The sequence below is a fragment of the Ciona robusta genome, chromosome 8 (assembly GCF_009617815.1).
Source record: "Ciona robusta chromosome 8, ASM961781v2".
Classification (NCBI taxonomy): domain Eukaryota; kingdom Metazoa; phylum Chordata; class Ascidiacea; order Phlebobranchia; family Cionidae; genus Ciona; species Ciona robusta.
The window spans coordinates 1,298,668-1,309,845 of NC_143242.1; the positions used below are offsets into that span (position 1 = coordinate 1,298,668).

General features: G+C 34.5%; 1 protein-coding gene across 6 annotated transcripts in view; it reads right to left on the reverse strand.

Annotated features, from left to right (window-relative positions):
* The window catches only part of LOC149732051 (uncharacterized), a 125,472-nt gene that overhangs the window by 81,105 nt on the left and 33,189 nt on the right, over positions 1 to 11,178 (reverse strand). For all 6 annotated transcript variants that reach the window (XM_089882145.1, XM_089882143.1, XM_089882144.1 and 3 more), the window contains 6 exons: positions 10,972 to 11,129; positions 10,576 to 10,687; positions 10,427 to 10,515; positions 10,160 to 10,364; positions 9,868 to 10,016; positions 9,582 to 9,720 (listed from right to left, as the gene is read on the reverse strand). In XM_089882145.1, coding sequence (XP_089738271.1) covers positions 9,582 to 9,720; positions 9,868 to 10,016; positions 10,160 to 10,364; positions 10,427 to 10,515; positions 10,576 to 10,687; positions 10,972 to 11,129 — 852 coding nt within the window. The remainder of the gene's footprint in view (positions 1 to 9,581; positions 9,721 to 9,867; positions 10,017 to 10,159; positions 10,365 to 10,426; positions 10,516 to 10,575; positions 10,688 to 10,971; positions 11,130 to 11,178) is intronic.

Consider the following 11,178-nt stretch of genomic DNA (forward strand, 5'->3'; position numbering starts at 1 on the left):
GTTGTTAAATCTGCCATTGATGTACTTTTAACTGTAGTTGGTTGTGTTACAGAACTTGTTGTAGTAGTTGATGCCTCAGTTGAACTGGTAACTACAGCATCTGTTCCAATAGTTGATAAATCTGCAGTTGATATATTTTCTTCTGTAATTGATTCAGGCACAGTAATATTTGTCGCTGTTGCTGCATCATCAGTAGCTGGTGCTGCAGTTGTACTTATAGGTATTGTTTCTGCTTCAACACTGGTAGATTCTACAGTTGGCAAAATTTGAATTGAAGTTAATGTAGCCATAGGAGTAGTAGTAGCTGTTGTTAAACCAACAGTTGTTGATGTTGCAGTTAAACTCTCAATTAAAGCTTCCATATAAATAGTGGAAACATTTGCACTTGAACTTCTTCCAATTGTTGTTAGTTTTGAAATGATGCTGCTTGGCACTGAACTTGCACCAACAGAAGTTAATGCTGCAGTTGAACTGATAGTTTCTGCATCTGTTTTAACAATTGTTGAATCTGCCATTGATGTACTTTTAACCAAAAATGATTCAGTTACAGAACTAATTGTATCCATTGTTGCATCAACACTAGTTGATTCAGCAGTTGAATTGGAAGTGACTACTTCTAATCCAACAGTTGTTGAATCTGCCATTGATGTACTTTCAACAAAAGTTGGTTCAGGTACAGAACTAGTTATATCCTTTGTTGCATCGACAGTATTTGATTTAACAGTTGAACCGGTGGTTACTACTTCTGAACCTACAGTTGTTAAATCTGCCATTAATGTACTTTCAACTGAAGTTGGTTTAGGCACAGAAATAGTTGTAGCTATTGTTGCATCAACAGTAATTGGTGCTGCAGTTGAACTAGCAGTTACTGCCTCTAATCCAACGGTTGTTAAATCTGCAGTTGATGTACTTTTAACTGTAGTTGGTTCCGTTACAGAACTAGTTGTAGCTTTCGTTGCATCAATACTAGTTGATGGTGTAGTTGAACTGGTAGTTAATACTTCTGACCTAACAGTTGTTGAATCTGACTTTGATGTTCTTTCAGCAGAAGTTGGTTCAGGTACAGAACTAGTGGTAGCTTTTGTTGCATCAACAGTAGTTGATTCAGCAGTTGAACTGGTAATTACATCATCTGATCCAACAGTTGTTAAGTCTGCCATTGATGTACTTTCAATCGAAGTTGATTTAGGTACAGAAGTAGTTGTTATTGTTGAATCAACAGTGGTTGATTGAGCAGTTAAACTGATAGTTACAGCATCTGTTTCAACAGTTGTTAAATCTACCATTGATGTACTTTCAACAGAAGCTGAATCTGTTACAGAACTAGTTGTATTCATTGTTGCATCAACAGTAGTTGATTCAGCGGTTGAACTGGTAGTTACTAGTTCTGACCCAACATTTGTTGAATCTGCCATTGATGTACTTTCAATCGAAGTTGATTCAGTTACAGAACTAGTTGTAATCATTGTTGCATCAACAGTAGTTGATTCAGCAGTTGAACTGGTAGTTACTAATTCTGATTCAACAGTCGTTGAATCTGCTATTGATGTACTTTTAACAGAAGTTGGTTCAGGTACAGAACTACTTGTAGCTTTTGTTGCATCAACGGTAGTTGATTCAGCAGTTGAACTGGTAATTACATCATCTGATCCAACAGTTGTTAAATCTGCCATTGATGTGCTTTCAACCAAAGTAGATTTAGTTACAGAACTAGTTGTAATCATTGTTGCATCAACAGTAGTTGATTCAGCAGTTGAACTGGTAGTTACTAATTCTGATTCAACAGTTGTTGAATCTGCCATTGATGTACTTTTAACCGAAGTTGGTTTAGGTACAGAACTAGTTGTAATTATTGTTGCACCAACAGTAGTTGATTCAGCAGTTGAACTGGTAGTTACTATTTTGGATTCAACAGTCGTTGAATCTGCTATTGATGTACTTGTAACAGAAGTTTGTTCAGGTGCAGAATTAGTTGTAGGTATTGTTGCATCAACAGTAGTTGATGCCTCAGTTGAACTGGTAATTACATCATCTGATCCAACGGTTGTTAAATCTTCCATTGATGTACTTTCAACTGTAGTTGGTTCAGTTGCAGAACTAGTTGTGTCCATTTTTGCATCAAGAGTAGTTGATGCCTCAGTTGAACTGGTAATTACATCATCCGATCCAAAAGTCGTTAAGTCTGCCATTGATGTACTTTCAATCGAAGTTGGTTTAGGTACAGAAATAGTTGTTATTGTTGAATCAACAGTGGTTGATTCAGCAGTTAAACTGATAGTTACAGTATCTGTTTCAACAGTTGTTAAATCTACCATTGATGTACTTTCAACAGAAGTTGATTCTGTTACAGAACTAGTTGTATTCATTGTTGCATCAACAGTAGTTGATTCAGCGGTTGAACTGGTAGTTACTAGTTCTGACCCAACATTTGTTGAATCTGCCATTGATGTACTTTCAATCGAAGTTGATTCAGTTACAGAACTAGTTGTAATCATTGTTGCATCAACAGTAGTTGATTCAGCAGTTGAACTGGTAGTTACTAATTCTGATTCAACAGTCGTTGAATCTGCTATTGATGTACTTTTAACAGAAGTTGGTTCAGGTACAGAACTACTTGTAGCTTTTGTTGCATCAACGGTAGTTGATTCAGCAGTTGAACTGGTAATTACATCATCTGATCCAACAGTTGTTAAATCTGCCATTGATGTGCTTTCAACCAAAGTAGATTTAGTTACAGAACTAGTTGTAATCATTGTTGCATCAACAGTAGTTGATTCAGCAGTTGAACTGGTAGTTACTAATTCTGATTCAACAGTTGTTGAATCTGCCATTGATGTACTTTTAACCGAAGTTGGTTTAGGTACAGAACTAGTTGTAATTATTGTTGCACCAACAGTAGTTGATTCAGCAGTTGAACTGGTAGTTACTATTTTGGATTCAACAGTCGTTGAATCTGCTATTGATGTACTTGTAACAGAAGTTTGTTCAGGTGCAGAATTAGTTGTAGGTATTGTTGCATCAACAGTAGTTGATGCCTCAGTTGAACTGGTAATTACATCATCTGATCCAACGGTTGTTAAATCTTCCATTGATGTACTTTCAACTGTAGTTGGTTCAGTTGCAGAACTAGTTGTGTCCATTTTTGCATCAAGAGTAGTTGATGCCTCAGTTGAACTGGTAATTACATCATCCGATCCAAAAGTCGTTAAGTCTGCCATTGATGTACTTTCAATCGAAGTTGGTTTAGGTACAGAAATAGTTGTTATTGTTGAATCAACAGTGGTTGATTCAGCAGTTAAACTGATAGTTACAGTATCTGTTTCAACAGTTGTTAAATCTACCATTGATGTACTTTCAACAGAAGTTGATTCTGTTACAGAACTAGTTGTATTCATTGTTGCATCAACAGTAGTTGATTCAGCGGTTGAACTGGTAGTTACTAGTTCTGACCTAACATTTGTTGAATCTGCCATTGATATACTTTCAATCGAAGTTGATTCTGTTACAGAACTAGTTGTAATCATTGTTGCATCAACAGTAGTTGACTCAGCAGTTGAACTGGTAGTTACTAATTCTGATTCAACAGTCGTTGAATCTGCTATTGATGTACTTTTAACAAAAGTTGGTTCAGGTACAGAACTAGTTGTAGCTTTTGTTGCATCAACGGTAGTTGATTCTGCAGTTGAACTGGTAATTACATCATCTGATCCAACAGTTGTTAAATCTGCCATTGATGTACTTTCAACCGAAGTAGATTTAGTTACAGAACTAGTTGTATCCATTGTTGCATCAACAGTAGTTGACTCAGCAGTTGAACTGGTAGTTACTAATTCTGATTCAACAGTTGTTGAATCTGCCATTGATGTACTTTTAACCGAAGTTGGTTTAGGTACAGAACTAGTTGTAATTATTGCTGCACCAACAGTAGTTGATTCAGCATTTGAACTGGTAATTACATCATCTGATCCAATAGTTGTTAAATCTGCCATTGATGTACTTTTAACCGAAGTAGATTTAGTTACAGAACTAGTTGTATCCATTGTTGCATCAACAGTAGTTGATTCAGCAGTTGAACTGGTAGTTACTAATTCTGATTCAACAGTCGTTGAATCTGCTATTGATGTACTTTTAACAGAAGTTGGTTTAGGTACAGAACTACTTGTAGCTTTTGTTGCATCAACGGTAGTTGATTCAGCAGTTGAACTGGTAATTACATCATCTGATTCAACAGTTGTTAAATCTGCCATTGGTGTACTTTCAACCAAAGTAGATTTAGTTACAGAACTAGTTGTATCCATTGTTGCACCAACAGTAGTTGATTCAGCAGTTGAACTGGTAGTTACTAATTCTGATTCAACAGTTGTTGAATCTGCCATTGATGTACTTTTAACCGAAGTTGGTTTAGGTACAGAACTAGTTGTAATTATTGCTGCACCAACAGTAGTTGATTCAGCAGTTGAACTGGTAGTTACTACTTCTGATTCAACAGTCGTTGAATCTGCTATTGATGTACTTTCAATCGAAGTTGATTCTGTTACAGAACTAGTTGTATCTATTGTTGCATCAAAAGTGGTTGATGCCTCAGTTAAATTGGTAACTACATCATCTGATCCAATCGTTGTTAAATCTGCCATTGATGTTCTTTCAATCGAAGTTGATTCTGTTACAGAACTAGTTGTAATCATTGTTGCATCAACAGTAGTTGATTCAGCAGTTGAACTGGTAGTTACTAATTCTGATTCAACATTTGTTGAATCTGCCATTGATATACTTTCAATCGAAGTTGATTCTGTTACAGAACTAGTTGTAATCATTGTTGCATCAACAGTAGTTGATTCAGCAGTTGAACTGGTAGTTACTAATTCTGATTCAACAGTCGTTGAATCTGCTATTGATGTACTTTTAACAGAAGTTGGTTCAGGTACAGAACTAGTTGTAGCTTTTGTTGCATCAACGGTAGTTGATTCTGCAGTTGAACTGGTAATTACATCATCTGATTCAACAGTTGTTAAATCTGCCATTGATGTACTTTCAACCGAAGTAGATTTAGTTACAGAACTAGTTGTATCCATTGTTGCATCAACAGTAGTTGATTCAGCAGTTGAACTGGTAGTTACTAATTCTGATTCAACAGTCGTTGAATCTGCTATTGATGTACTTTCAATCGAAGTTGATTCTGTTACAGAACTAGTTGTATCCAATGTTGCATCAAAAGTGGTTGATGCCTCAGTTAAATTGGTAATTACATCATCTGATCCAATGGTTGTTAAATCTGCCATTGATGTTCTTTCAATCGAAGTTGATTCTGTTACAGAACTAGTTGTATTCATTGTTGCATCAACAGTAGTTGATTCAGCAGTTGAACTGGTAGTTACTAATTCTGACCCAACAGTTGTTGAATCTGCCATTGAAGTACTTTCAATCGAAGTTGATTCTGTTACAGAACTAGTTGTAATCATTGTTGCATCAACAGTAGTTGATTCAGCAGTTGAACTGGTAGTTACTAATTCTGATTCAACAGTCGTTGAATCTGCTATTGATGTACTTTTAACAGAAGTTGGTTTAGGTACAGAACTACTTGTAGCTTTTGTTGCATCAACGGTAGTTGATTCAGCAGTTGAACTGGTAATTACATCATCTGATTCAACAGTTGTTAAATCTGCCATTGGTGTACTTTCAACCGAAGTAGATTTAGTTACAGAACTAGTTGTATCCATTGTTGCATCAACATTAGTTGATTCAGCAGTTGAACTGGTAGTTACTAATTCTGATTCAACAGTCGTTGAATCTGCTATTGATGTACTTTCAATCGAAGTTGATTCTGTTACAGAACTAGTTGTATCCAATGTTGCATCAAAAGTGGTTGATGCCTCAGTTAAATTGGTAATTACATCATCTGATCCAATGGTTGTTAAATCTGCCATTGATGTTCTTTCAATCGAAGTTGATTCTGTTACAGAACTAGTTGTATTCATTGTTGCATCAACAGTAGTTGATTCAGCAGTTGAACTGGTAGTTACTAATTCTGACCCAACAGTTGTTGAATCTGCCATTGAAGTACTTTCAATCGAAGTTGATTCTGTTACAGAACTAGTTGTAATCATTGTTGCATCAACAGTAGTTGATTCAGCAGTTGAACTGGTAGTTACTAATTCTGATTCAACAGTCGTTGAATCTGCTATTGATGTACTTTTAACAAAAGTTGGTTCAGGTACAGAACTAGTTGTATCCATTGTTGCATCAACAGTAGTTGATTCAGCAGTTGAACTGGTAGTTACTAATTCTGATCCAACAGTTGTTAAATTTGCCATTGATGTACTTTCAACCGAAGTAGATTTAGTTACAGAACTAGTTGTAATCATTGTTGCATCAACAGTAGTTGATTCAGCAGTTGAACTGGTAGTTACTAATTCTGATTCAACAGTTGTTGAATCTGCCATTGATGTACTTTTAACCGAAGTTGGTTTAGGTACAGAACTAGTTGTAATCATTGTTGCATCAACAGTAGTTGATTCAGCAGTTGAACTGGTAGTTACTAATTCTGATTCAACAGTCGTTAAATCTGCTATTGATGTACTTTTAACAAAAGTTGGTTCAGGTACAGAACTACTTGTAGCTTTTGTTGCATCAACAGTAGTTGATTCAGCAGTTGAACTGGTAATTACATCATCTGATTCAACAGTTGTTAAATCTGCCATTGGTGTACTTTCAACCAAAGTAGATTTAGTTACAGAACTAGTTGTATCCATTGTTGCATCAACAGTAGTTGATTCAGCAGTTGAACTGGTAGTTACTAATTCTGATTCAACAGTTGTTGAATCTGCCATTGATGTACTTTTAACCGAAGTTGGTTTAGGTACAGAACTAGTTGTAATTATTGCTGCACCAACAGTAGTTGATTCAGCAGTTGAACTGGTAATTACATCATCTGATCCAACAGTTGTTAAATCTGCCATTGATGTACTTTCAATCGAAGTTGATTCTGTTACAGAACTAGTTGTAATCATTATTGCATCAACAGTAGTTGATTCAGCAGTTGAACTGGTAGTTACTAATTCTGATTCAACAGTCGTTAAATCTGCTATTGATGTACTTTCAACCGAAGTAGATTTAGTTACAGAACTAGTTGTATCCATTGTTGCACCAACAGTAGTTGATTCAGCAGTTGAACTGGTAGTTACTAATTCTGATTCAACAGTTGTTGAATCTGCCATTGATGTACTTTTAACCGAAGTTGGTTTAGGTACAGAACTAGTTGTAATTATTGCTGCACCAACAGTAGTTGATTCAGCAGTTGAACTGGTAGTTACTACTTCTGATTCAACAGTCGTTGAATCTGCTATTGATGTACTTTCAATCGAAGTTGATTCTGTTACAGAACTAGTTGTATCTATTGTTGCATCAAAAGTGGTTGATGCCTCAGTTAAATTGGTAATTACATCATCTGATCCAATGGTTGTTAAATCTGCCATTGATGTTCTTTCAATCGAAGTTGATTCTGTTACAGAACTAGTTGTATTCATTGTTGCATCAACAGTAGTTGATTCAGCAGTTGAACTGGTAGTTACTAATTCTGACCCAACAGTTGTTGAATCTGCCATTGATGTACTTTCAATCGAAGTTGATTCTGTTACAGAACTAGTTGTAATCATTGTTGCATCAACAGTAGTTGATTCAGCGGTTGAACTGGTAGTTACTAATTCTGATCCAACAGTTGTTGAATCTGCCATTGATGTACTTTCAACGGAAGTAGATTTAGTTACAGAACTAGTTGTATCCATTGTTGCATCAACAGTAGTTGATTCAGCAGTTGAACTGGTATTTACTAATTCTAATCCAACAGTCGTTGAATCTGCTATTGATGTACTTTCAATCGAAGTTGATTCTGTTACAGAACTAGTTGTATCCAATGTTGCATCAAAAGTGGTTGATGCCTCAGTTAAATTGGTAATTACATCATCTGATCCAATGGTTGTTAAATCTGCCATTGATGTTCTTTCAATCGAAGTTGATTCTGTTACAGAACTAGTTGTATTCATTGTTGCATCAACAGTAGTTGATTCAGCAGTTGAACTGGTAGTTACTAATTCTGACCCAACAGTTGTTGAATCTGCCATTGATGTACTTTCAATCGAAGTTGATTCTGTTACAGAACTAGTTGTAATCATTGTTGCATCAACAGTAGTTGATTCAGCGGTTGAACTGGTAGTTACTAATTCTGATCCAACAGTTGTTGAATCTGCCATTGATGTACTTTCAACGGAAGTAGATTTAGTTACAGAACTAGTTGTATTCATTGTTGCATCAACAGTAGTTGATTCAGTAGTTGAACTGGTAGTTACTAATTCTGATCCAACAGTTGTTGAATCTGCCATTGATGTACTTTCAACCGAAGTAGATTTAGTTACAGAACTAGTTCTATCCATTGTTGCATCAACAGTAGTTGATTCAGCAGTTGAACTGGTATTTACTAATTCTAATCCAACAGTTGTTAAATCTGCCATTGATGTTCTTTCAATCGGAGTTGATTCTGTTACAGAACTAGTTGTATTCATTGTTGCATCAACAGTAGTTGATTCAGCAGTTGAACTGGTAGTTACTACTTCTGATTCAACAGTTGTTGAATCTGCCATTGTTGTTCTTTCAAATGTAGTTAGCTTAGGCACAGAAATAGTTGTTGCTGATATTACATCATCAGTAGTTAAATCCGCAACTGGACTGATAGTTACAGCATCAGTTTGAACAGTTGTTAAATCTGCCATTAATGTACTTTCAACGAAAGTTGATTCAGGTACAGAATTAGTTGTCACTGTTGTTGCATCAACAGTAGTTGATTCAGCGGTTGAACTGGTAGTTACTAATTCTGACCCAACAATTGTTAAATCTGCCATTGATGTACTTTCAACCAAAGTTGATTCAGGTACAGAACTAATGGTAGCTATTGTTGTATTAACTGTTTTTGATTCGGGCACCAAACCGATTGTTGATCTTGTTGCTTTAGTAATATTTGATGCTGCAGTCGTAGTAATGGCTTGGGATATTCTTGTTTTTGATTCTACTGTAAAGTTTTCTACTCTAATATTTTCTGTTGGATTATTTATGTTGTATGTGTTTGTGTTGTATGTTGTAAACGTATTTGTATAAGTTGCGTTCTTTGGCATACTTGACAAGAGTGATGGTCTTGTAGTTTGTGGAGTTTCATTGTTTTCATCAGCTGAAATTAATGAGACATGCAGCGTGCATTCAGGTCTACTTAAAACCATGCATTAAATTCTTTTTAAAAGAACATTATTTTTTTATGAAATATTACAACAAATTGGTGTTCTAAATTATCTTTTCTTATATCTTTACAACTAAAATAACACTTTTTTTTATGCCCTATGTGCTATTTTTTTTGTTTCAGGTTAATTAAAATTAAAGTTGCATTACCGTTTAAACAATGTCAGGATGGTAAGCATGTCATTCACGTAAAATAAGAAGACACCAAAGGTGATTTAATTTTTCTACATCATATCATGATCTACATACTACCATGCTGATTAATAAAACTAAATGACTTATGTGCACAGTACCAGATGTACCTGTTTTTGCTTGATGATAAACAACAGGATCACTTGACTCTTGCAGAACATGAGTTTGTGCGGTAATAGAATATAAGGTTTCTGGTGTTAGGTTCACAAATTCAACTGTCCCGGTATTAGTTACATCTGTCTTGTTTACCTGATATTTAAGATTTTGAAATATGGGACTGTTAATAAGGAGATTCTTTAAATCAATTTTAATAAATATATAATATATACATTTTATTTCACAGCATAGTTTTAATCATTATTCCGATAAAAGGTTTAGAAAAAAAATATCTCAAACCTGTATTGTATTTAGAATGTCGTCTTTATTATACAATGGCGCAATTGTAAAACTATAATACTGTAAGTTTCCTTCAGCAGCTCCAAATTCAACAGTGATTGATTGAATTCCTTCGTGGGTTACATTTAGAAATTTTACAGGATTCGGTTCTATGTTTAAAAAATGATAATGTAAATCTCTAAAGATATCTTACTTAAATATTAGTTTTTCCATACACCTTTTATAATATGTTGACTCACATGATTGTGTTTGAATTATAAAAAGGTTTATTTTATAAACTTTGCATACTTACTAGTTGCTTGTAGTATTTCCACGTATTCAGCCCGAAAGCCATCAAATACAGCCAACAACCGTATTGTGTAAATAGTACCAGGTTCTAATCCAGAAACAAGAGCTGAACTACTAGTAATATTAAACTCTCTCACATAGAAACCAGATGATGCATCAACATCTCTTCGCACAACTCGATTTGGCACCAAAATTTGAAGAACGTAGTACTGAAATAAAAAGGTAATAAAACATGTTATTTTTATGAATTGCAAAACTAATCAAGACTTACATCTGCTTTTAAAATCAAATCCCAGTTCAACACAAAAGAAGTCTTTGTTATATTGGTAACAAACACATTAGATGGATGACCCACTTTTTCTAAATAAAAAGTTGTAAAAAATAAACGGTTATTTGGGAAAATGTTTATAAGTTGCAAACCTGTCTTAACAGATGTTAATATTGGAGCTTGAGTATGATTGTTTCTAATTGGTGTAATCGTTACATTATATGTTGTTGCTGGTAACAGTCCAAAAAATGTAACATTATGGACCTGTGGATAAATGTTATAAAGAAAATATGACTTGAGTATAATACAAAACTCTGTTCACACTAGTGTTATATAATCAGTAACCCTACACTTTTAAGTTAATACACGTACATTGAATTTTAAACAGTCAATGTAACAATCTAAATTAAGCAGTTAAGATAAAACCAAATAAAACAAAGGCTTTTATAGCTTAATTATTAAAATTACATTACACAACAAAACATAAGTTAAAATCTAAACTGAAAAATGGGAAAGAATGCTGTAAGCAACCATGAAAATGCATTTACCTTTTTAATAGATGAATTTAAAATAACTTGTTTTGAATTTGGAACATAATGCGGAGAAATTATCTCTGCCACGTAACTATCAGCCGGAGATACAACTTTGAAAACAGTAAAAACAGAAAGAAAATCGGAACCAGAGTTTACAAATTCAACCACCGGATCTAAAACAAATTTATTACAACACATAAATAAATATAAATTAAAAAACAA